The sequence below is a fragment of the Phyllobates terribilis genome, unplaced genomic scaffold, assembly GCF_046119375.1.
Source record: "Phyllobates terribilis strain yellow unplaced genomic scaffold, ASM4611937v1 Scaffold_3__8_contigs__length_932513732, whole genome shotgun sequence".
In the NCBI taxonomy this organism is placed as follows: domain Eukaryota; kingdom Metazoa; phylum Chordata; class Amphibia; order Anura; family Dendrobatidae; genus Phyllobates; species Phyllobates terribilis.
Window position 1 is genome coordinate 501,493,393 of NW_027362763.1, and position 27,195 is coordinate 501,520,587.

General features: G+C 42.9%; 1 protein-coding gene across 50 annotated transcripts in view; it reads right to left on the reverse strand.

Moving 5' to 3' along the window:
• TRDN (triadin) overlaps window positions 1-27,195 on the reverse strand; it is a 1,346,604-nt gene that overhangs the window by 100,335 nt on the left and 1,219,074 nt on the right. For 44 of the 50 annotated variants that reach the window (XM_073675989.1, XM_073675970.1, XM_073675994.1 and 41 more), the window contains 9 exons: window positions 23,493-23,531; window positions 22,575-22,613; window positions 21,866-21,907; window positions 19,860-19,907; window positions 15,112-15,159; window positions 13,496-13,540; window positions 12,444-12,488; window positions 11,097-11,165; window positions 1,303-1,350 (listed from right to left, as the gene is read on the reverse strand). In XM_073675989.1, the coding sequence (XP_073532090.1) occupies window positions 1,303-1,350; window positions 11,097-11,165; window positions 12,444-12,488; window positions 13,496-13,540; window positions 15,112-15,159; window positions 19,860-19,907; window positions 21,866-21,907; window positions 22,575-22,613; window positions 23,493-23,531 (423 nt within the window). The remainder of the gene's footprint in view (window positions 1-1,302; window positions 1,351-11,096; window positions 11,166-12,443; window positions 12,489-13,495; window positions 13,541-15,111; window positions 15,160-19,859; window positions 19,908-21,865; window positions 21,908-22,574; window positions 22,614-23,492; window positions 23,532-27,195) is intronic. The other 6 variants (XM_073676007.1, XM_073675965.1, XM_073675980.1 and 3 more) reach the window with 5 other exon arrangements.

A 27,195-nucleotide genomic window follows, 5' to 3' on the forward strand; every position in this document is an offset into this window, starting at 1 on the left:
GAGAAGCCGCCGGACAGGTGAATATAAACTTTATTTGTTATTTTATTCTTTTTTTACAGGTACAATGGTATCCAGGTCTGGATGAGAGTCTTCTCTCCTCCAGAACTGGGTACCATCCGCACATAGAGACGCATAGAAGCCGCTTGTAAAAATGTACAGTCGCGGTTTCTATGCGTCTCAATGCAAGTCAATGGCGGGAGTTCCGCTGCGCTTCCGCAAAATTAAATGACATGCTGCGGATTTTTGTACGCAGCATAAACGCTGCGGAAAAATCCGCAGCATGTGCATAGAACATGTGGAATCCCCTTGGGGACCATGGGGTGCAGATTACCTAGCGTTTCACAAGATTTTATGCTGGGGAAATTCCGCAGCATAAACGCTTGAAAAACGCTACGTGGGCACTCAGCCAAACAGTTCATTCAATAAATTAATTACTTGCACTTGTTGTGACTGATTCAAGACTACTCTTTGCACTTGTCTTAGGCCAGGTTAAGATGAGAGTATGAAAAATCTTCAGATTTTCATCCAGAGTATATGTTTCCTATGTTAAGAATTGCAAAGTATCCATAAAAATCAGATGCAATATGGATGATCCATACGAGATTCAATCTTTTCATGCACACCCGTAGACTTACAAAGTCAAGTTTCTTCCAAAATACAGAAGGAGACTAGTATATGGTGTGATTTTTTTCACATGGACATTCGGTCTGTGTGCAAAAAACGGTCATCTGGACAGCCCTATTGAATAACAATAGTGTTATTAATCTGCTATTTGATTTTAAAATTATATATATTTTTTTTTATAGTGTTGCTTCTAATGATGAGCGAGCATGCTTGTTACTTGAGATTTATGAGCATGCTCGGGTGTTTTCCGAGTATCTTCAGCGTGCTCGGGTATTATGTTTGAGTCACTCTGTGCGCATGATTTGCGACTGTTTGACAGCTTTAATATATGTGAGGAATTCCTGTTTCGTAGGCATTCCTCACATGTATTAAAGCTGTCAAACAGTCGCAAATCATGCACATGGAGTGACTAAAACATAACACCCGAGCACGCTGAAGATATTCGGAAAACACCCGAGCATGCTCGCTGAAAGGTTTAACAGAACATACTTGCTCATCACTAGTTGCTTCATCCCAGGCATTTCTGTCATATGTCTACCAACAATCCCCAAGTCCCTGGCTTGTGAAGTAGCCACTGGAGTCAGCAAAATTGATATGGATATACAGTATATAAAAAATGTAAAAGGTTCAGATAAACATTCTGTGGTACATGGTGGAAATTATTATATTTAAAGTTACCTTTTTTAGGTTGCTTTTGTTCTTTCTCAACCTTATCAATTGGTGATACTGAAAAACAAAAAAACAGTAATAGGATGTTATATATGAAGATGCAGTATAATATAGCGTAAAAGATTCTGTAGTATAAAGCTTACAATGATTGTGCATTTATTTTAAATGTCATACTTTTTTGGTTATTTAAATGGTCACACTCATTTCAACAAACTTTATATAAATCAGTAATACAAGCAATTATAAGAAACTTTGCAATATATCTTGTCAGTCAAATATGCTTTTTTCTCCACTTATGAGACACTTCTTCCCCTCCCCTTATTCCATGAACTCCACATCCACTCTCAAAATATAACAGTTTACATTTGTGTTGATCAAAGCAAGGTGGGCTGCCAGTGTGAAGCCCAGCTGTGCTTGGTATCACAGATCCTAGAAGGGTGTATTGATGGATTCCTCCACAAGAGGCCCCCATAACCATTCACACATCTCCACCTTCCACCTCAGACCACCAGAGGTAGCCCATTAGGGATATAAAAGGGAAGGTGGAGCCAGGCAGCAGTTAGTCTAGACTGGAGTTGACAGAAAGCAAACCTGTTGAGAGAGTTCCTGCAGTGCAAAAGCCTGAGAGAGGCCAGTCTGCAGTGGAGCACGTTCTACACTCAGTTGTAGCTCAGAGAGATGAGCTTTAGGTGTGCCATAAGATCGGTGAAGCATGGCAAGCTGCCGTTAGTGTGAGTAGCCTATTGAGGGTCCGAGTTGGCTGAAGGCGAGTAGAGAGAGTTAGTTCATAGGGGCAGAGGAGCTTAACTAGCTCACCCCGAAGAAGCAGTTACCGGACACCGGGTCCGAAGCTTACCGGGATCTCCATGACCCAGTAAGATAAATCGGAATCCCTGGAGAACTACAAGTCCCAGGATCGCTAAAGTGCTGATACATAACAGAGCCAGGAGACACATAGGCCCCGTAAGTCGGGAGCGTGTAATCCAACAGAAGGCCCTACCACAAGGTCAGCCAGCGCAGGACAGAGACAAAGTTAGGCCTAGCTCCAGGCAGGTCAGAAACTTACTACGCAGAATCAAGAAACAGGAGGCCCAAAACCAGCTCATTGGGGAGGATCCGGACATACACCCTTCACCCTACAGTGCTCTGGGGAATGCCTGAATTTCCATCAGTAAAAGGTACTGAAGTGACTATCGTGTCTGTCCCTGTTCTTGCTCTGACTCGGCGGGGTCTCTTCGTCCTGCTTTCCCCATTCATACACTGCCCTGAGGCCAAGCTCCACCTGTGGGGAGCTATACCATCCAGCTGCCTTATCACCTGCCTCAGTGGACTGCGCAGCGCTAGTGATTCTCACCAGAAGCCACAGGTGGCGTCACAAACTCTTTTATAAACTAAAGGCCAGGCTAAAGGCCCGGGTACCGAGTCATCCCCATCCCCCTGGGCTAGTCATCTCCTTCTTGGCGTCACGAACAGGATTGCGTGCCTGCTGCAACGACGCCGTGTTTTGCCCGTTGCCACCGGGTACTGTGCGCCTTTATTCTGAACTGTGTACGTAAAGTTGTGGTGAAGGTTGCCGACATTGTTGGGCCGCTGAGCGAGAAGAAGGGTGTAACTGCGGGAAAATAAGGGGCCCACCTGCAAAAGAGCGCGATGTCCCGGACACGCCCCACGCCTCGACGTCAAATCAGGAAGCGCCAGGTCCTGTACGGAGCGTCGCTGAACGCTCTGACGTAGGACGCAAGCGACGCAAGGTCCTGAAGATAACCGTCACCTGCTGAGCTGCGGCCTACCAGAAGAAAAACCAGAAGGTAGGCCACGGTTAACTAGGCCGGCGCTAAGATGTCCGACGAGCAGCAGAACGCCGACCTGCCGGTCAACGTCCCTGAAGTTCAACCCGCGCCCGATGATGAGCAGGCCGAGGCCGCCGCTCCACCAGCAGCGCCTGCAACACTCGTCATTCCTTTGACTTTACCGTACATTCCTGGAGCAAAGTGGCTCCCCCAGTACAACGGCAAACCGGATACCCTGTCTGGATTCAAACGGAAGATATGTGGTATCTTAGACATGTACTCTATGACAGGCAAACAAAGAGCTGCCGTTGTATTAGGACAACTGACCGGTGCTGCGGAACGGGAAGTGGAAACATGGTCAGCCGCAGACCAGGAGTCAGTGTCCGCAATATTCCAAAAACTACAGACTGTATTTGAGGACCGTACTGAGGCGGATCTCCGGATGAGGTTCTACAGCTGCTCCCAACAACCAGAGGACAATGTTCGGGACTATGCATGGCGTCTCCAAGGGGCCCTGCGGGCTCTGAACCTGGTTAGTCCACCAGCGTTGAGAATGAGAACAAAATGCTGAAGGAACAGTTTGTCCGGGGACTGAAGTCTCCAGAGGAGAGCAGGACTGTGCGTTGGTGGTCCCTGGATCATCCAGATGCCACTTTTGACAATCTTAAGGACATGGCCATAAAAGGACTGCAGCCCCTGGAAACAAATGCCATCCAACGTTACCAGGGTGGGGCTACTCCAGTGCCTGCTAAAACCACCTTATCGCCAGTGGCTGCTGAAGTTAAAGTCCCAGCAACGTCCCCTAAAGAACTGGACAGTCTGCGCTCTGAGGTGCGTCAGTTGAGCAAAACTCTGACCACCATGCTGAGTGCTCTGCAGCTGCAGACGGAGCCTGAGGAAGGAGGGAAGATCCTGCTAGCCGATAGCCCTGAGGATGTCCCCTGGATGCGCAGGAGGAGGAGGCCAACACCGCCCTCGCCGAGGACCAGTGACCTGCGCCATCCACCGAGGGACCCGACCTGCTACCGCTGCCGCAAGACTGGACACCTCGCCCAGAAGTGTCCTTTAAACGAGAAAACCCTGGGCCCGAGGGCCGACAACCAGGAGTAGACTCACCAGGCCCATCAGACTGGTACAACAGGTTCGTCGGAGGAAGACCTTTCCTGTCCATTGTACTGGACGGGATCCCGACGCATGCCCCGCTGGACACAGGATCTCAGGTAACCATCATGCCTGACGTTCTCTACAAGAGGTTCTGGTCCATGGACGACCTACGTCCGCCAGCTCCAAATTTGACTGTATATGCCTCAAATGGGCTCCCCCTTAACCTACTCGGGGTTAAGAATGTGACTGTAAAGGTGGGGAGAGTGGAGTTGAAGGACCAGGGACTAATTGTAGAGACCAATCCTGATGACACTAATCCGTATATGGTACTTGGCACTAACATTGTTGGTAACTGTTTGGGAGAGGTTGTGTTCTTGCTCCAACAGATCGCCGACACTGCCAAACCAGGACAGAGAAGGGCATTGCAAAAGGAGATCCGAGTCCTGATGTATCAACAGCAAGTAAGGCTAACAGAAGGTGAAATCGGTAACGTGAGGGTAACAGACCCCATACCCATTGTCATCCCCCCAATGAGTGAAATGCTCATCTGGTGTAGAGCTGCCATAGGTCTTAGAGGACAGAGCTACCAGGCGGTAGTAGAACCCCTTTGCTCCAAGCATAGACCCACTCTCTTAACCGCCAGGGGAGTGGTAGATGTACGTAATGGGAGGGTGCCCGTCCGTCTTCTCAACTTAGGGGAAGATGAGGTCAGACTGCGACGTTATGCCACTGTTGCCAAATTACATGCTGTCAATAATAACTGCATCCATGAGGTGGAGTCCTTAACCTCACCAGATGAAGTAGAGGATAATGACCCTGCAACCCAGGTGGAGGATTGGTGTCAACAGCTCCATGTTGGGACAGACACCACTCCTGCCCATCAAAAACAGGGTGTACACCGGGTGGTTCAAGAGTACTCGCAGGTGCTCAGTAAACATCCACTAAACTTCAGGAGGGTTAAGGGGGTTCAACATCATATCCCCACAGGCGACCACTCCCCAATCAAAGAACGTTATAGGCCTATACCCCCAGCTCACTACCAGAAGGCAAAAGAAATGCTGCATGACATGAGGAAGGCGGGAGTGATAAGGGATAGTTGTAGTCCCTGGGCGGCTCCCCTAGTGCTGGTTAGGAAAAAGGACGGGAGCATGAGAATGTGTGTAGTTTACCGTCAAGTAAATCGCATTACACATAAAGATGCATACCCTTTACCACGCATAGAGGAGTCCCTAGCTGCCTTGAAGTCTGCAAATTACTTTTCCACCCTTGACCTCACTAGTGGGTACTGGCAAGTAGCTGTGGCTGAGGAGGATCGAGAGAAGACGGCCTTCACCACCCCGATGGGATTCTACGAGTTCAACAGCATGCTGTTTGGACTCTGCAATGCTCCCGGAACGTTCCAGAGATTGATGGAGTGCTGCCTGGGACACCGCAACTTTGAGACTGTGTTACTTTACCTGGATGATGTAATTGTGTACTCCAAAACGTACGAGGACCACTTGAAACACCTGGCAGAGGTATTTGAGTCACTGTCCCGGTACGGGATGAAGTTGAAGCCCTCAAAGTGCCACCTGCTCAAGAGAAAGGTACAGTACCTGGAACACATTGTCAGTCTGGAAGGCGTAGCACCAGACCAGGAGAAAGTCACAGCCATCCAGAAGTGGCCGGAGCCGAAGAACCTCAAGGAGGTGCGTCAGTTCTTGGGACTAGTAGGATACTACCGGAGGTTCGTAAAGGACTACACAAAGAAAGCAGCTCCTCTGCAAGACCTCCTGGTAGGCAGTCCCCCAAAGGCAAAAACCCTCCATTCCACTGGGGTAAGGAGCAAGCAGAGTCGTTTCAGGAGATGAAGGAGAACCTGACAGGTGATGAGATCCTAGCCTACCGTGACTACAGCCAACTGTTCCTGCTGTATACTGATGCCAGCAACAAAGGCCTGGGCGCTGTCTTAAGTCAGAAGCAGAATGGGCAAGAGAAAATCAGCGCATACGCAAGCAGGAAGCTCCGTCCGACTGAGAGGAACCCAGAGAACTATAGCAGCTTCAAGTTGGAGTTCCTGCCCTTGGTCTGGGCCATCACTGAACGGTTCAAGCACTATCTGGCCTCCAGCAAGTTCACTACCTTTACTGATAACAACCCCTTGACCCATCTTGAAACAGCTAAGTTGGGGGCACTGGAACAACGATGGATGGCTCGGCTGTCAAACTACCAATTTACAATTAAATACCGGGCGGGCCGCAAGAACGCCAATGCCAATGCTCTGTCTAGGATGCCTCACCAGTCAGACACAGAAGAAGTGGATGACCTGGAAGAGATAGAGCTACCTGCCTTTCACCGGAGTGGGATGATCCACGAGCAACGAGCTTCCAGGAAGCAGCGTGGAAAGACGTTAAACCCCCTGCCTCACCACAACTGGAAAGAGACCCAGGACAGCGACCCGGTTGTCAGCCGCATCAAACAGCTGATAACCCAAGAAGGTGCCTCCCTGTAGAAAGATGCGTCTCTGCAAGCAAAGCAGCTGTGGAACGAGAGAAGCCGGCTGTTTATTTACTGTGAGAAGCTGTGCCGGAGGTACGTCAATCCAAAAACTCATGAGATGGTATGGCAGATAGCAGTCCCTAAGACAGACATCCAGATGGTATTGGAAGCTTACCACGATCAGGCGGGGCACTTTGGCTGGAAAAAGCTAGAGACCTTGCTGAAGTGTTGATTCTACTGGGTAGGAATGCGCAGCTCCATTGAAAGGTGGTGCCGGGACTGTGGACCCTGCGGCCTAAGAAGGAAAGACTTCAGCAGTCAGAAGGCACCCCTGCAACCCATCAAGATGACTCGGCCCCTGGAGATCGTGGCCCTGGACCATGTCAAGCTCTCCTCCAGCAGGTCAGGGTACTCCTATGCTCTCACCATGGTGGATCACTACTCACGTTTCCTGGTGGTCACCCCCATCAAAGACCTGACGGCAGAGATAGCAGCAAAAACGTTCCAAGCATATTTCTGCAGACCCCATGGCTACCCTGAGCAGGTGCTGACGGACCAAGGCCCGGCCTTTGAGGCTGAGTTGTTCAAGGAGTTCTGCCATCTCTACGTGTATAAAAAGATAAGAACTACACCTTACCACCCACAAACAAACGGTCTCTGCGAAAAGATGAACAACATCATCATCGACCTGCTAAAGACCATACCACTTGAGGAGAGAAACCAGTGGCCCGACCTACTACCAGACCTAGTGGATCTGTACATTCATATACCAGTCAGTTCCACCAATTGCACTCCGGCATATCTCATGCGGGCAAGGCCAGGAAAGCTGCCCATGGATCTGGAGCTTGGTGTTGTTGAACCTGAAGCTGCTATGACCACTGAGGACTGGGACAAGACCAGACAAGAGCAGTACAGAAGGGTACAAGCTTGTGTCAAGGACAGTCTTACTCGGGTGAGAAAAAAGCAGGAAACGCACTACAACAAAAACGCACCAGCAGAACCTTTCACACCTGGTGAAACAGTACTAAAAAGGAAAAGACGTAACCACAAACTTGATGACCAGTGGGAAAAAGAACCCTACACTGTGTTACCGTCAAGATTTGACAACAAAAAGACATGCATAATCAGACGAGATGGAGGAAAAACATCTACAACAGTGTCCAGGGACCACCTAAAATTGTGTCCAGATTTACTGAAACCCCAAGAAAAAGTGCCTCTCACAATCCAGGAAGAACCTGAAGAAGCGGTGATACACACTGACCTAGGAGACTTCCCAGCTGATTGGCCTCAGATAGGAGGTGCAGTAATCATTCCAGTACTCCAATTCTATGAACAGCCAGAAAACCCTCTACAGAAAGTTGTACCTGTAAGTGCTGCTGAAGAGCGAGCTCAAGAAGTGTCCCCAGATGAAGGATCCCCGGTGGGAGCAGAGCAAGAAGGCCCAGCCAATGGAAGACTTGCCAGTCCAAGAGAGAGGTTAAGGCAGTTTTACAACGTGCTTACACGTAGAACTGATAGAGTAACTGAGGATACAGACACTGACACTCCACCAACCACAGCACTACGCAGATCAGTACGCAGCACAAGAGGTAAACTTCCTGCTAGGTACACACAGTAGTTGATCAAAATTGCTGAAAGTGTAGCTAGTTACCCCTGGGTTATTAAATTGAATTATATTAACTTGAAATCTACTGAATTAATTGTCTATTTTCATGCATGCTAATCAATTTGTGCTTTTTCCTATTAATTCTTTATGCCTACATAATGAACTTTGTGGCTGAGCACTGTGTGCAGCCCAAAAACTTTTAATGTATATAATTGCGCTCCCTGGAGTACCCTTTAGGTGACCTCAGAAGGAAAACCTGTCTGGAGTGGCTCTCTTGGAGGTCCAACTCGGGATCTTCATGCCCTGCAGCCACCCCAGGACCTATGTAGAGGGTTTAGGACAGGTCCCTCAAAACCACCAAAGTACTCTACCTTGTGAGATGGACATCCTGTATGGGAACCTCACCACGGGAGACTTGGATTCTGAGGACGCTTTGAATTTATTATTGTTATGTAACGTTTAAGATTCGTGCCTCCCATAAAGGGAAGATAGTCCTTATTGTTCTTGTATTGTTCATGTTTCCTGTTGTTATAAAATGTACTTCATCCCGGGAGTGCTGAGTTTAACTAGGGGGGAATGTGAAGCCCAGCTGTGCTTGGTATCACAGATCCTAGAAGGGTGTATTGATGGATTCCTCCACAAGAGGCCCCCATAACCATTCACACATCTCCACCTTCCACCTCAGACCACCAGAGGGAGCCCGTTAGGGATATAAAAGGGAAGGTGGAGCCAGGCAGCAGTTAGTCTAGACTGGAGTTGACAGAAAGCAAACCTGTTGAGAGAGTTCCTGCAGTGCAAAAGCCTGAGAGAGGCCAGTCTGCAGTGGAGCACATTCTATACTCAGTTGTAGCTCAGAGAGGTGAGCTTTAGGTGTGCCGGCGCCATAAGATCGGTGAAGCACGGCAAGCTGCCGTTAGTGTGAGTAGCCTATTGAGGGTCTGAGTAGGCCGAAGGCGAGTAGAGAGAGTTAGTTCATAGGCGCAGAGGAGCTTAACTATCTCACCCCGAAGAAGCAGTTACCGGACACCGGGTCCGAAGCTTACCGGGATCTCCATGACCCAGTAAGATAAACCGGAATCCCTGGAGAACTACAAGTCCCAGGATCGCTAAAGTGCTGATACGTAACAGAGCCAGGAGACACATAGGCCCCATAAGTCGGGAGCGTGTAATCCAACAGAAGGCCCTACCACAAGGTCAGCCAACGCAGGACAGAGACAAAGTTAGGCCTAGCTCCAGGCAGGTCAGACACTTACTACACAGAGTCAAGAAACAGGAGGCCCAAAACCTGCTCATTGGGGAGGATCCGGACATACACCGTTCAACCTACAGTGCTCTGGAATTTCCTTCAGTAAAAGGTACTGAAGTGACTATCGTGTCTGTCCCTGTTCTTGCTCTGACCCGACGGGGTCTCTTCGTCCTGCTTTCCCCGTTCATACACTGCCCTGAGGCCAAACTCCACCTGTGGGGAGCTATACCATCCAGCTGCCTTATCACCAGCCTCAGTGGACTGCGCAGCGCTGGTGATTCTCACCAGAAGCCACAGGTGGTGTCACGAACTCTTTTATAAACTTAACAAATCACCCACCCTTTTAAAGGAGCGGCCCATGGTACGGGCCCGGGAGCCGACCACCGCGACATCCCCAAAGGCCAGGCTAAAGGCCCGGGTACCGAGTCAACCCCATCCCCCTGGGCTAGTCACCAGCATAATGAAGGGTTAATTTACAGCTCCATTTATACCCCATAGGGAGAGGAGAAGGGAGGAGGTAGAAGGAGCACTCAGCACAGTGAGAAAAAAGCAGATCAAGCTGTGCTTCAAGCAACCATTTTAACTATGTAATTTTTTTATTTTTATATACTTTAATTTTAATTGGGAAAAATGGGAGGGGTGATGATAAGGCAGGTGATTACAGTTTTTTTTATTTTTTAATGTTTTTAATATTTTTCAAAATTTTTTTTATCTTACCCTCAGAGATTTTAACCTGGGATCATTTAACTGCGTATTTACTGTAATTCTGTAGTATTGTGGTATTTAGTAAAAGTCAAGGTCTCCTATGAATCCGAGCCTGAGGCTGGGATTCACAGGAAAATGACCATGACAACCCATCAGTACCCAGCGATTACTTCAAGTGGAGAAGGGGCGTGCAATGGGTGCATGAAAGAATGCCCAGATGCCCAGACAGGATCACGGCACTTCTTCTGTCAGTGATTAATGACAGCAGCTAAGGGGTTAACAGCAGCGATTGGCATTGCTGTTAGAGGCAGATGTTGGCCATTTAACATATTACCTCTTGAGCCCACTCCACACACCCTGAATCACTTCATGATGTTCACATCCATGATGGAGTATTAGGGTTCGCTCACATGAGCGTATAACACGGCCGAGTGCTATGTGATGTTTTATCGGATAGTTCTTGGCCCAATGTTATACTGTTAGAGTATGATTCAGTATGAGAAAACCATCACAGCAAGCTGCGAGTGCATTCGTTAGTCAGCTCGCGCACACCCATACAAGTCTATGGGTGAGTGTATAACATTGGACTGCACTTGGATTTCATCCGAGTGCATTGCGATTACCATGGACACAGAGAATGGAGAAATTACTTTCTCCATTTTCTCCACACCTGTGCTGCGATTCTCTCGTGTGAGTGAATCAGAGCACAATGCACTGATACTCGGATCTCACTCTGACAGAGCCTGAGCCGAGTGTCATTTGCATTATTGACTCATCTCTCTCGCATGTGTGGAGATTTAATTTGCTCTGACAGAATTATCCTCTAACTTGCAATTAAAAAGGAATAAATGATGTTATTATTTATACACCATACCTTTAGCTATTTTCATAGGTTCTTTTTCCAGCTTTTCTTCTGTTGTATCTGGGGGAAAAAATGATATATCTAGATCTAAAGAACAACTTTAATTATTATGCTCTTTTCGGTGCAGATTATTGTCTCTATAATGTTTCTTCAATCATACAAGTAAATGTTTTTAGACATAGACAAACAATCATTTTGGTGGGAATTGCCCAGGCTAAACATTTACATCTAAGATTACCGAAATGTGCAAAATGTTCAAGTTTTTAAAGAACTTTTAGTTTTGTTTGTTAAGAGAAATATTGAAATGGCCAAAATTAGGCACGTTAATACTTATTAGATAACAAAGAGACTCCCATGAAATGCATTTACCTTCACATATAGATATATAAAACATATGTTTCAAAAATACTTATCGATCCACATGATACATGATGTGCTTCAGAGGCATATATGGCCCCTTGTCTGGTGATTTACCCTAAGAGCAGGGTGCATTAGGGTTAGATGATGGTGAGCCAGAGACCCCATTATGATTTCTGATTTAGGGTGCCAGCCTCCGCGGTCAGGAAGGGACAGTTTAGGGTCAGTTGATAATTCAAACCTTAGTCCTTACACCCGACTTACATTGCATTTTTGGGGTTATCTACAAGTTTATTTAAAATTATTAACGCCCCAAAGGGTTTGCACCTCAAAGTCAATGTGATAGAGATACACTAATGGTGTTTATTCTAGTGTGTGCATATGTGTTCACTGTCTTATCTTTGTATGTTTAGGGGGATTGTTTTTAAAATGTATCAATAAAATTAAGTTTTAGCAGATTTATTTAGGTAAACTGATATTGATGGTCCCTTCGTTGGTATTGAATACTGCAAGCTTTAAGTTTGGTACTACCATCATTTTACTAATACAGAGAACCATTTTACTGGGTTATTTTTTCTGCACATTGAATGGTGTAAAAAGGAAACCAAAAAAGCAAATGTTGGAATTGTGTTTTTTTTTCACTGATACACCCTATTGCATTTTTTCTTGTTTTTCTATACAATATGTGGTAAAATGAATGGTGTCATTCAAACCTACGATTTGACTTGCAAAAAAATGAGTCTTCATACAACTATGTTGACCCCAAAATAAAAAAGGCTTTATGAAGGAAGTACATTTATGAATACACATCGTTTTTGTACTCAGATTATGCAGCAATAATCTTTTCCATGTATCCCTCATTTTTCGCTTGCCTACCCTTTGCAAAGTCTTATTTTTATGTTTCATTTTATTGCAATGGAGAATAAAAATAGTTGAACATTTCCTTGAAAATATTCGATTGTTTTATTGCAACATACTCATTGGCTAGTGTTATATAATTACCATTCTTTTGTTGCAAAGGTTCTTTTTCAATCTTTTGATCTGTTTCTGTAAAAGATTGCATCAAACATTCTGTAAATAAGTAAAATACCGTTGCACAGAAAAAAATTTGCCCACACCTACATACATAACATCTTACAAGAGGCTATTTCTGAACTTCTCCAGCAATTACATCAATAATTGTTTACTTTCTTTGTCATATGCATAAAAACCTGCCTGAAGAAGGAGCTTCTGTGCTCTGAAAGCTGCAAATATAATTTTTCTAGTTAGCCAATAGACGTATTGCTCCTAGAATACTTTTGTCATTTTAGGGCATAAAAGTACCACAATATAATCTTTTATTGTACATAATTTAAACATTGTTTAAATTCCATATCACTCAATAGATAAACTAACCATGATGGGAAAAGGAAAAGCGACGCGTTTCGATTGACTGCTGGGATCTTTATCAGATCGGAGTTCCGTGCACCTGACTACAATTCGGATTGGAAGTGATGAGCTGGCAGCATCTTTTACTGAAACTCAGGCTGTAGTCAAGCAGACCATTGTGTTTTTCCAAGAAAAACATGCTTCAAAAAGAAACTCTCCAGGCCTTGGATACCAAATCTCCTTTCCCTAAATTCCATTGCCTTAACTTCCATTGCATTGCAACATGATAAATTAGGCAATGAGCAATGAAGAATTCTTAGTTAAATTCCCCCAAAAAAAGAGTAGCAGCAGACAGAACAAGAAACGATTAGAACACTTCCAAAGACAACAAGGTTAGGTGAGCCTTCTCTGCCTGCAATCTTCTGCAAAGTATTAAATAGTGGTGACTATTTTAGATGATTCATGAAAAACTAATTGAAAATATTTTTTTTTTCATTGGGTTGTGTGAATTTTTATAAATTTGACATGACTTTCATTCATTTCGAGTCATCATCTTTTCAATTAGCCATTAACATTTATCAATCACTGAGGACTCTGAATTTTCATTTATTTTTTTCTTAAATATTACATATACTTACAAAACATACATATAAACACATCTAACATACACATATTTCTAGGCTCACCTTTCTTGGATCCTTTGCGTTCTATATGTTTTTCTGCCGAAGTTTCTAATAAAAAGAATCAGTAAGTTAATATAATTGCTAATATTGCAAGCGACTTCAGAAGTTTTTCATTAAATAAACACTCCTATAAAACTTTTTATTCCCTTTAGGTAAGGGTCACAACAGCATATTTTCTCTTATCCGAGAGAATCGGGCAGATTATGCTAATTGCACTCTGATCAGAGTGTGATCATGGTGTGATCAGATTTTCTCTGATGATGAGAAGATGGAGGACAAAATTTCCCCATCTTCTCCGTCTCATCAGTCCATGAAAATTGGACTGTGCTCAGATGTTATCAAAGTGCAGTCCAATTTTTTTCCACGGACTGATTGACGTGAATGGCCGAGAGTAGTACAATAATCGGCTTCAAATCGGAACTCCGATCCAACTGGAAAGCGGGAAACAAATTTCAAGTGCGTCAAAATTGCAAAAAAAGTGCAATTCCACATTTGTTTTCTGTTTTTTTTTATTTACCATCTTCACTATATGGTAAAACTTACCTGGTAGTATGATTCTCCAGTATTTTTACATGGATACAAACATGTATAGTTTTTTTTTTTCATTTAAGTGATGAAAAAAAATCAGAAATTTGTGAAAAAAATGTTGCTTGTGTCACCATTTTTCCGAGACTTCTAACGTTTTAAATTTTTGGGATATGGAGATGTGTGGGGGCTTATTTTTTATGCACTGAGCTGATGTTTCTATTAATACCATTTTGGAGTAGATACAATATGTTGATTGCCCGTTATTGCATTTTATTGCAATGTTTGCAGAGACCAAAAAAATTGTATTTCTGTAATTTTGATTTTTTTTCTCATTACACTTTTTACAATCAGATTAAATTGTTTTATATTTTGATAGATCAGACTTTTACAGACAGAGGAATACCAAATACGTGTATTTTTTTATTTTTCTTTATTTTTAATGGGGGGAAACAGAAATGATTTGAACTTTTTTACTGTACTTAGCCCCCGTAAAACTTGAACCTGCGATCATCTAATCGTATGTGCTGTACACAGCAATGCCACAGTTCTGCTGTGTATAGCAAAAATTAGAGTCTCCTATGAATGCCGGCTATAGGTTAACTTTAACATGAGTGACGACATGACAAGCACGGAGGTCTTCAGCAGACCCCCAGCTGTCATGGCAACCCACCACAGCTGTTAGAAGCAGATGATAGGTAATTCAGCCATCATCTGCCAGGACTGGGTAAGATGTGGGATTGACTTGCGAGCCTGCATCAAAGTCAAGGACCCAACATATAACGTAACTGTACATCATATGTTGGAAAGAGGTTAATAAGAAGTGAATTACAAAGTTGCTTGTTTTTACAAGTACTGTGCAATTTTACCAAATTAATAGGTTGAAACAACCCCTCTAAATATTTGGCATTAAAATTTTTTTTTAGGAATACACATATTTATCTAATTGATAAACCAAACCATTTACTGTTAATTATCAAGCTGAGTTAAATAATCAATAATTTTTAGTGGTGTAAGTAAAAAACAATAGATAAAGCATTGGTTAGAACATATGATAGTGAAAATTACTAAATTAGATGTTATCTTAGTCTTACTTTTTTCTGGCTCTGCTAGTTGTTTTTTGAGCATTTTCACAGGTATTTCTAGGAAGTAAAACATGTAATGTAATGCATTGCAAATGCTCTGTTTCTTATCATTTCGGTTATTAGTAGCCATTCATCCTATTATTTTAATATGTGAATATTTCAATTTTAAATGTATTTGAAGATTTCAAGGGGCTGTCCACTACAAGGACAACACCTTCTTAAACTAAATGTTCGGCCCTGATAAAATAAAAAAAAACTATACTCACCTCCCGTGCTGGCTCCATTCCAGCGGTGTCAGCACTCGCGGTCCCGAATGACACGTGATGCCTGTTGCCCAATCTGCGTTGGCATCACTGTCCCCACCTTTGGACAAACTGAACATAAAGAGAAATTAAGAGATCAGCTGCAGCCCTGGCTTCCTCTTCATGTTCAGCTTGTCCAAAGGCGGGGACAGTGATGCCAACGCAGATTGGGCAACAGGCATCACGTGTCATTCCACCGCATCACAGTCCCGGGACCGCGAGTGCCGGCACGGGAGGTGAGTATAGTTTTTTTATTTTATCGGGGCTGAATATTTAGTTTAAGAAGGGGTTGTCCTAGTAGTGGACAACCCTTTCCTTCCTTATTTGTAATATTTGTGCTTTGAAATGTTTTGAAGTTTGTTTTTTTTAAAATCAAACAATAACATTCAGTATTTTCAGAGAAACCAAATAACAAAAGAAACATAGTCCTAAAGTGGAAAAAATGCTGCTCCAGGGCTAAGCCACAAAAATATATTTTATTACCTTCTTTTGCAAGTTTTTCAGGTGTAATGACTGTTTACAAAAAAGCAAGCACAATGATAAAACTAATGAAAAAACCCATAAAGTAATGAAAAATAAGCAAGCAAAAGATAAATCCTTTTGGAATATATATTTTTGAAGGGTCTGTTTTAACAAATGATTATGGTTTTTAATGATTGCTTTGGGGGTCACAGACTTTTCTCATGTTGGGTAATCTTTATGTACCCAATTACAGACTATTTTACAAAGGGTTTAATGTCATAGTACAATACAGATAGTATTACCCTCTGAATTTATTGTTAATATGATTACTTATTCAGTAATCATTTGAAAATCAGAGATAGTGCTGTTGCCTAATATTGTCACAATGTTGTAGATTACGTTATGAAAAGAACAAGTCTTAGCATTAACAGGTATTTGAAACCAAAATTAATCATCATAGTTACATTCTTTGAAATCCGTTAGTTTATTTACAGTACTCTGCTTTGTCAGTCCCATATGTTCTGAATGGAATGAGATCATATATATTAGAGCACGTCACTCCATTCAATAGGAAGTGTGGAACAATCGAGGATCAGAACCCCAGTTTTAGTGATCCTAAATAGAGATGAGCAAACCCGAACTTAAAAATTCAGGTTTCGTACTGGACAGTTAATGTCTGTTGCTAAACGCCGAACACAGACTTCCCTCGGAAGTCCATTGCAATGTTCTAAGTTCCAAGGGAAATCCATTGCAAAGAAAGAGAGAGATATTTTTTTTTATCTCAGCTCAAAAGTTTGTTCCCCATTGTTTTCAATGGGGTTCGTGTTCTGGTTCAATTTCGGGTACAATTCTGGTACCCAAACCGAACTTTGAAATGAAGTTTGGGTCAGGCACCAGAACCCGACCTTCTACAAGTCCATTCATCCCTAATCCTAAGTATTCCATCACTGGCACTCCAGCTAACTCAAATTTATCAACTATCCTATTAAGAGATCCTCAGGCCCTTTTTTGCCCTTCATATATGTAGTGAGTCCAGGAGTTTCATTTCAATCCTCAAAAAAACAGGATTCAAGCAGAACCCATGATGACACACATTGGCTTTTTTCCATATGTCTGTCTTTTCAGATAGGCATAGACAATAGTATAATATATTTTTACTCCTGCCTGAAAAGACAAACATTGCTGAAAAAGCAACATTTGAACTCTGTTAATGTTAAATTATAGTAGAAAACCTTTGCTAATCCTACATCCGGCATTTATTGAGATTAGCATTGCTTATGCAGTATTAGTTGTTGTAGCGCAGAAATCACAGGAAAGCATACCCTTTAACATAATTTTAATATATTATCATATATACAGTATGTGTTGGCATACTTTGTTTTTACTGTGTGGAATTATTAATTAATAATTAGTTAAAGGTCTCTTTTTTATAACAAAAATATGTGGGCAAGTATGTCATTAATTTAATATAGCAAAGAAGATTTTTATTAACTTAATTTGGTTTTGGAGCTATATAAAGTTTTTTTTTCTGGTGTTTCTAAAAATATAATTAATAGTTAGTCATGCTAAGAAATGTATTTTATAGAGGTTCTCTGGTGCTTTAACACAGGGGTCTCAAACACGCGGTCCCTCCGGCTGCTTCATGTGGCCCGCAGGCACATAGACCCCATAACGATCACAGCTCGCTCAAGCAGCCGTAGACATCAGCGCTGTAGTGCAGTGTATTGCCGCGCAGAGATCGGCTCTCTGCACATCAATATCAGTGCCAGCCGCCGGCCTATCAGAGGCTAGCAGCTGACATCTGCGCATGGCAGTGATGTCATACGCCGCTGCGCTGGGACACAGATGTCAGCTGCTGGCCTCTGATAGGCCGGCGGCTGGCATTGGTATTGCTGTGCAGAGAGCCGGTCTCTGCGCGGCAATTCACTGCACTACAGCGCTAATGTCGGCGGCTGCTGGACGGGGCCGCGATCATCAAGGGGTCTATGGTGCCTGCGGGCCACAGGTGCAGAAAGGATGCCGAGGGAACAGAGGACAGATGAGAAGAATTTTTTTTTTCTGTCATGTCTCATGTCTCTGTCTGTCTGTCATGTCTCTTTTGTTCTGTCACTGTGCGTAGTATGGGGGGAAAACACCTGTGCGCAGTATGGGGGGGTGAACCTGGATGGGGACATGTGCGCAGGATGGGGGGTGGACCTGGATAGGGACCTGTGCGCAGTATGGGGGGACCTGTGCGCAGCATGGGGGGGACCTGTGCGCAGTATAGGGGGGAAACACCTGTGTGCAGTATGGGGGGGAAACACCTGTGCACTGGATGGGGGAAACACCTGTGTGCGCAGTATGGGGGGGGACACCTGAGCCCAGTATGGGGGGGTGGACCTGGATGGGGATATGTGAGCAGGATGGGGGGGGGTTGGACCTGGATGGGGACATGTGCTCAGGATGGAGGGTGGACCTGGATGGGGACCTGTGCGCAGTATGAGGGGGGACCTGTGCACAGTATGGGGGGGGGAACTGTGCACAGTATGGGGGGGAGGGGAACTGTGCACAGTATGGGGGGGGAGAACACCTGTGCGCAGTATGGAGGGGAAACACCTGTGAGCAGTATGGGGGCAGGGGGAGAACACCTGTGCGCAGTATGGGGGGGAACACCGCTGCGCAGTATGAGGGGAACCCCTGTGCGCAGTATGGGGGGGAACCCCTGTGCGCAGTATAGGGGGGACACCTGTGCGCAGTATGGGGGGGTGGAACTCCTGTGCGCAGTTTGGGGGGATGGACCCGGATGGGGAGGACATGTGGGCAGGATGGGGGGGTGGACGTGGATGGGGACATGTGCGCAGGATGGGGGGGTTGAACCTGGATGGGGACATGTGCACAGTATGGGGGGGACCTGTGCGCAGTATGGGGGAGGGATCCTGTGCGCAGTATGGAGGGGAAACACCTGTGCGCAGTATGGGGGGGAAGAACACCTGTGCGCAGAATGGGGGGGGACACCTGTGCGCAGTATGGGGTAGTGGACCTGGATGGGGACATGTGCAGAGGATGGGGGACATGTCTGCAATATGGGGACCTGGATGGGGGACATGTCTGCAATATGGGGACCTGGATGGGGGACATGTCTGCAATATGGGGACCTGGATGGGGGACATGTCTGCAATATGGGGACCTGGATGGGAGACTTGTCTGCAATATGGGAACCTGGATGGGGGACATGTCTTCAATATGGGGACCTGGATGGGGGACATGTCTGCAATATGGGGACTTGGATGGAGACGTTACTTCAAGATGAGGACCAGGATGGGGCCATTACTACAAGATGAGGACCTGGATGGGGACATATCTACAATATGGGAAACAGGATGGGGATATACCTACATTATGGGGACCTGGATGGGGCACATTACTACAAGATGAGGACCAGTTCAAAAGATGTATAGAAAAAAAAATGGTATCACTAAAAATGTCACTTTGTTCTGCAAATAATGCGGCCCCCCAAATTGCAAGTTGCTCCATGCAGTCCAGTCATTCCTCTTTTTTTGTCTTCCCTCATTGTGCACGTCTTATTCAGGATGATTCACTCTGGGCTGCACTAGGCACAACCAGACTTTTGACATCACTGCGCAACATGCCATCATGCCATCATAAAGCATGTTGTTGTGTTATGAGATAAATCCCCTGAGGTGTTGACTAGGTGTTAGGTGATGCACATAGTAACGTTGCATCGCCCGATCTCTCGATGCATGTTGAATTACCCTGATAAATTTGCATGATTTGTCTAATTCAAATCTTTGTAGATTTGATCATCTCTTGTTTTCTAATTGTAGCTTCCACATTTGATCAATGAAGGTTTTCATCAGCCTCATGTAATGAGGATAGTCACCTTGTAAACTGTAAACTTAAAAAATATTGTGAAAAAAATTGGACCAAAAACACAACCAAATTTTTATGAGAGAAGATCTTTAAATTAGTTGTGTAAAAAAGGAAATTATGAACCTTTCTTTATTTCTTCTGGTTCTTTTCCAGGTTTTGCCACTTTTATTTCTAGGAAAAGTAATAATAGACAGTCAGTAAACCACTGTATATGTATATGAACCAGTTGAAAAATTATTACATTTTATTAAATTTATTTATGAAAGGGTATCTGTCATTATTGGGTTGTGAGGGCATCAAAGAAGTGGTGTTGCCAATACAGGAACACTCTTTTCATAAGAAATGGACTGAGAGGGTTAAGCATTAAGAGATGGGAGGATTTATTTGAGTGGAATTGGAATCTACTCGAATTACACAAAAATCCGCATTCGGGACAGCAGGCAGGGGCGGCCAGAGAGTTTAAAAGTTAGTAAGAGTTTTCCATCTTTTATCTTATGTTTAGTATGCTCTGAGGCCTGGAGAGCAGAATAGGGAACATTCAATTTGCATAGAATTTATTAACTGTGAATCAAATTTTCTGGTAAAATGTGTGCAATTTGGCAAATTCTAATTTTGTTAGATCTCATCTCTACTAAGCATTACTTATTTGTGCTTTTTGCTTGTTTGCAGACAAAATTACATTTTAAGGGTACACTCTCACTTACTATATAAACAATTGGTCCCATTCTCATCCAGGAGAGTGGGACATTTTTTTCTCTCTTGTCATCTGTGTGCTGTTCGTATACAATTCGTTTTTTTACTCAGCAGTTATTAATCATTTACAGGACCATTTACAGTTTCCTATGCTACAGAATTGTAATGTATCAGTAAAAATTGGATGCCATATTGATGGTCCGCATGGCATGCAATTTTTTTCTTGCACTGAACCGATTTCAGAGGGAAATCGCAGAATGTTGCAACTGTTTTCTCATGCCGAATACAGCTGAGAAAAAATATGCAGATAGACGAATATTATTCAATGAAACAGGGCCAAAGTGAAATAACATTTTTTATCGGATTGCACTCTTCCAATTTATACTCACGTCTGAGCGAACCGTAAAATTGTGCACAGTGTAATTTTTTATTTCCCAAATTTAATTTTAAGGTAAGCCATAATTTTATTAATTTTAAAAATAATGTTTAGTTTACTTTACTTCATGAGAAATGTTAATGCTGTAATTCATCAAAGCCAAATGTTCAAGATTTCAAAAAAGCAGCATTGGGTGTAATACTACTAAGAAAAACTACTTTTATCCTCCAAATGAAAATGCAGCAGAGCAGAAGCAGCACTGCAAGAGTAGTGCTACTTTTGCTCTGTACACTAAAGTCATTTTTTTAAAAGTATACATTATTTTACATTATTTTGTTAAAATGGCATAAAAATTAAAACATTGCAATCAATCTACAATTAAAAAAAACAATCTACAATTAAAACAATTGAAATATTACCATATCCAGTACTTTTCTTTGAGTATTTTTTAATTTTCTGTGATAGGTAGCATTACTAGGTGTAAAGTAAAGATGAACAAATACATTTGTGTGAAATTAAATTCTGCTCGAATATTAAAAAAAACTTCCCATCTTCTTGAAATGCGTTTTGTTTGTAATTCGCTTCTGCATGGATTCAGCATAGTAGCGGCCAGCTGACCGCCATTTTGCTAAGCAGTAAAGGACCATCAAAGGATAAAAAAAATATATATATTTATACTCACCTTACCACTCACCTCTCCGGCTCCTCTGCTCTTCACCATCTCCTGTTCCGTCCTCAGTGCATTTTCTTATCACCGCTATCAAGCGCTGAAACCCCAGGCCATTTCATGCTAGGCCGGGTCATCCCGCTCTGATGAGGCCAAGGACGTTTCCACACGTGTGTTCAAAGTCATAACTTTACTCACACTTGTTCAGAAATATCCCAAGTCTCATCAAAGATGGAAGACCCAACCTAGTGTGAAAAGACCTGGGGTTTATGTGCTCAGTGATAAAAAGGTACACCAAAAACCGGACTGGAAATGGTAAAAAGCGAAGAGGTGAGCAGTAAAGTGAGTGTCAGTCATTTTTTTCATTTTCTACATCTTACATAGTAAGCTTACCTTTTGTTTTCTCTGTTGTTTTTTGTGGTTTCACTGGAGATTCTAAAAAGAAATAGAAATTATTTGATAATTCATAACACTTTTTAAAGATTTTTTCCTCTAACCAAGTCTATTTGAGGAAAAAAATCCCAGCATGCATGTTTTGCATCCATAAATTGGATCACATTTGATCATGCTAGTCACTTGGTCCATCAAAAAAATCGGACCACACTTGGATGTCATCTGAATGCAGTCCGATTTTCACTGACAGACAGAATGGAGAAGATAGAGACATTTTCTTTTCCATCTTCACATCCGAGAAAATCGGAGCACACTGTGATAACACGATGATCAAACTCTGTATAGAATTGTATGGTGATAGAAGGAAACCTTTGATGGTGCTCTTCTCTATCCTTTACTGACATTTGTCACTGTTAATAGTTTTATATTCCCATAGACAGTTACCTTGAATTACACATACTGTAACACTTTCTGTAACATACTATCCTTTGTTACATAAGACGGGATAGCATGCATTGAGCATATACGGTGATCCACATTAAAGAAACCTTGATGTTTGACTTTGAAATTTTGTTGGCTACTCGTATACATGTACAGCAACAGAATTAAATAATACACACAGTACGACATGCCAATAAAAAAGGAGGAAGTGGGCAAAAATGGAGAAGTAAGTAATTATTCCAATAAAAAGGATGTAATATAAAATTACCTTTCTTTGATTCTTTCCTGACAGTTATCTCCAGGGTTTCTAAGACAAATAAGTAATATATGTGAATTCCAGTATTGTAACATCTGTATTACACTTCTGACACCTACAATACCTACTATTGCCAACAATGAAAAGAATACGACCATAATTAAATATTATCTGTGTATATTCAGCTTTAAAGAATAATATAGCAGTGCAGCACGATTGGCTAATGCCTTTTAATCACTTATTTAATACTTTTCAATTTTGTTTGTAATTATGATGCAATTACTATACACATTGATGCCCATGGCTCAGTGGTTAGCATTGTTGCTTTGGAGCACTGGGATCTTGAGCTCAAATCCCACAAAGGACAACTGCAAGGAGTTTGTATGTTGTCCCCGTGTTTGTGTCGGTTTCTTCTGGGTTCTCCGGTTTCTTCCCACACCCCAAAGACATATTGATAGGGAATGTATATAGACTGAAGTCCCCAATCGGTACAGTGATTATAATCTCTGTAAAGCGCTGCAGAATATGATGGCGATATATAAATAAGCATAATAAAATAATAATAATACCCACAATCAATTCCAGTACTCAGACACCAAAACTTAAGCTATAAATACTATAATAGCTGTAGGCATAAAGTTGTTTTGTTCCTGCAGGCATTGCCAGACATTAGGTATCCATGGTTACGTCCACTAGCAAATAGCTAACTGTCACTATATCAGTATGGACATAGCCATGGATACCTAAGGTCCTGCAATGCCTGCACATGAGGAAAGAGCCAGCGAATCAGAAAAACGATACTACATTTCTAATTGGAGGTATTTGCTAATATTATTATTATTACACCTACTACATATTGGGATAGGATCTTGGAGATGGAAATACCGCTTTAATGTATCCCATAACAAAAATTCTAAGCTTCATAATTACCTTTCTTTATTTCTGCAGGTGCTTCTTCCCGTTTTTGCTCTGTTGGTTGTAAAAATACTCATAAATATAATCAAACCATATTTTTTCGTTATGTACTGTACGCAGAATTAATCAACATAGAATATAATCAACTGTATGCTAACTGTAAGTTAACAGCGTTTTATAGCTTTTTTTAGAATATGGTTTAAGTAACAGAATGTATACAGTACTAGTGACTCAGGATGTGGGGTATATGACTTCATGGTGAGATTTCTTAAGAATTATGCTTGATATGAATGCATTTATGTGATTGTCTTATTTATAGGGTCTAATAAGTATCCCTATACTGTACATGATGAGATATATGACTGATAAAGAGAACTCTAATATGCTAGACAACAAAACTGAACAATGAATTTCAATTAATTATTTTTATTGTTTAGGATAATGATCACTTAATGGATCCCTGTGGTTTTTATTACATACCAAAAGTATGAATAAATACTTCAGTAAATTAACCTTCAGTACTAGTGATGAGCGAGCACTGAAATGCTCGGGTACTCATTGTTCGAGTCGAGCAAATTGGAATGCTCAAGTGCTCGATACGAGCAACGAGCCTAATGTAAGTCTATGGGAAATGCAAGCATTTTTCTGGCGCCCCCTATCTCTCCCCGGAGGCCTGCAGATGGCCTAAAAATTGCCGAAATGGATGGGAACAGTGCTGAAATTACATGGGAACAGCATGGGGAAGACCCCTGGAAGCATCTGACTCCCAGGTCACTGCTGTGAACAATGTTGTCAGAGTATTACGCCACTTTTAGGGACGCACAATAAAACATACAAAGACGAAACCAAAATGGATTTTCCTGGGAAAAATGTTAAGGAACATCCTGTCCAGGGTAATGACTTGTATATAAGGCAAAGTAAATATACAATAACAAAAATGCTCCTTCACACCTTGGGCTATATTCACATGTAGCATTTTTGATGTGTTTTTACACTTTTGCATTGCTTTCAACAGTGAAAAATACATCCACCAGTAAATGTAATTTTAATATTTTACTACCTTCTTTGGCCATGTGGTGTGTGAGACATGATCAGACACATCCTGTTTCATTTTTGAAGGAGGGACCCTGAAAGTCACAAAGCCTATTTTTATAGGGCCATCAGGCGGCCCTTACTATTCTTAAAGGGCCAGCAGTCAGCCCTCGCTATTGTTAGAGAGCCATCAGCTGGCTTTGCTTTGTTGTTCCCATTATTAACGAGTGGGTCTCCTATACTGTTATTGCATATGCATTGACTGCAAGGGCTGCCAAAAATGTGTATGCACACCAATACCTCTTTGAAGAGACATAGAGGAGGGCCTCAGTAAAAAAAAATGTTCACATTATAAAGGAATGGGTCTCCTATATTGGTAATGCCCATGCTGTGACTGCAAGGGCTGCCAAAATTTGGGAAAAACCCCAATACCAATTTAAAGACACATAGAGGTGGGCCTCAGTAACGACACGTTCCCATTAGAAAGGAGCGGTTCTGCTATACATTCATAGGGTAAGCAGTGAGTACAACAGCTGCCAAAATTTAGGAAATACCCCAATACCTATTTAAAGACACATAGATGTGTGCCGCAGTAACGACATGTTCCCATTAGAAAGGAGTGGTTCTGCTATACAGTTATAGGGTATGCAGTGAGTACAACGTCTGCCAAAATTTATGAAACTCCCAATACCAATTTAAAGACACATAGAGGTGGACCTCAGTAATGACATTTTCCCATTAGAAAGGAATGGTTCTGCTATACATTTGTAGGGTATGCACTGAATACAACGGCTGCCAGAATTTGGTAAAAACCCGAAAACCAATTTAAAGACACATAGAGGTGGGCCTCAGTAACGACATGTTCCCATTAGAAAGGAGCAGTTCTGCTATACAGTTATAGGGTATGCAGTGAGTACAATGGCTTCCAAAATTTAGGAAAAACCCCAATACCAATTTAAAGACACATAGAGGTGGGCCTCAGTAACAACATATTTCCATTAGAAAGGAGCAGGTCTCCCATACTGTTCTTGCGTATGCAGTGACTGCAACGGCTGCCAAAAATTTGGACACACTACATTGACCTTGGAAGAAACATAGTGAAGCGCCTTATGAATTTTTTTCCCATTATTAGGAAGAGGGTCTGCAATACTGTTATTGCCTATGTAGTGAATGCAATGGCTACCAAAAATGTTGAGGCACTCCAATGCGCCTGCAAGATACATAAAGGAGGGCATCATGAAAAAAATGTTCCAATTGTTAGGAAGTGGGTCTCCCATACTGTTAATGCCTTTGTAGAGAATACGACGGCTGCCAAAAATTTGGAGGCCCTCATATGCCCCTTGCAAGAGATGTAGAGGAGGGGCTCATGAAAAAAATGTTCCCATTATTAGGAAGTGGGTCTCCCATACTGTTATTGTCTATGCAGTGAATGCAACAGCTGGCAAAAATTTGGAGGCACTCCAATGCCCCTTGCAAGAGACGTAGAAGATGACCTCATGAAAAAATTGTTCCCATTATTAGGAAGTGGGTCTCCCATACTGTTTGTCTATGCAGTGAATGCAATAGCTGCCAAAAATTTGGAGGCACTCCAATGCCCCTTGCAAGAGATGTAGAGGAGGGCCTCATGAAAAAATAGTTCCCATTATTAGGAAGTGGGTCTCCCATACTGTTTGCCTATGCAGTGAATGCAACGGAGGCCAAACTTTCAAGAGACATAGATATGGTGATATAGTACCTATGGTGATGATATGGTGGTGAAGGATGAGGAGAAGGAGAAGGAGGAGGACAAGAGCAAATAGACAAAATCAGGAAGCGTATACCCATGTCTGGGTGTGAAGACAGAGGTGCATGGGAATAGAGTTAGACCTTCCAAAAAAAAGACACTGTATTTGAGTTTATGTTATGCTGCTATCATTCAGTGGTGTTGAGAAGTCTGGCCAAATCCAGCCCTTGTTCATTTTTATAAGAGTCAGCCTGTCATCATTTTCAGTTGACAGGTGGATGCGCCTATCAGTTATAAGTTGCCCGGCGGCACTAAAAACCCGCTCTGAAAAACGCTAGCGGCAGGGCAGGCCAGGACCTCCAAGGCATAGAGAGCCAGTTCATACCACATGTCCAGCCTAGATACCCAATAATTGTAAGGCACAGAGGAATCACTGAGGACGTTGGTACGATCGGAAAGGTACTCCTTCAGCATCTTCCCAAACTTTTTCCTTCTTGTGAGACCACCCTGCGCATCAGGGCTTGTGCAATGGTGGGGTCTGAGATAACTTTGACAGTGTTCCCCTGCCTTTGCTGGATTGGATTTGTGTCTCTCTCGTCTGTACTCCTTGGTTGTCCAACAAACTGTGACCTCTGCCACCAGTGTTTTCAGATGGGAATATTTTTAATAGTTCCGCAACAAAGGCCTTCTGCTACTGCCCCATTTTAGCAGACCTGTCCGCCGCGGGAATAAGAGATTAAAAGTTCTCCTTGTACCGTGAGTCTAAAAGTGTCACCAACCAGAAATGACTGTCACCCAAAATTTGGAGAATGGGAAAGGCAGCGTAACATAAACTCAGTCATATGTGCCAGACTGCTAACAGGCAAGACTTCCATGTCCTCACCAAGAAGACAACTGACCATGCTCTCCTCCTCCTCCCTGTCCTCGGCCATCCACGCTGAACAGACGGTATGACAGTTGTGT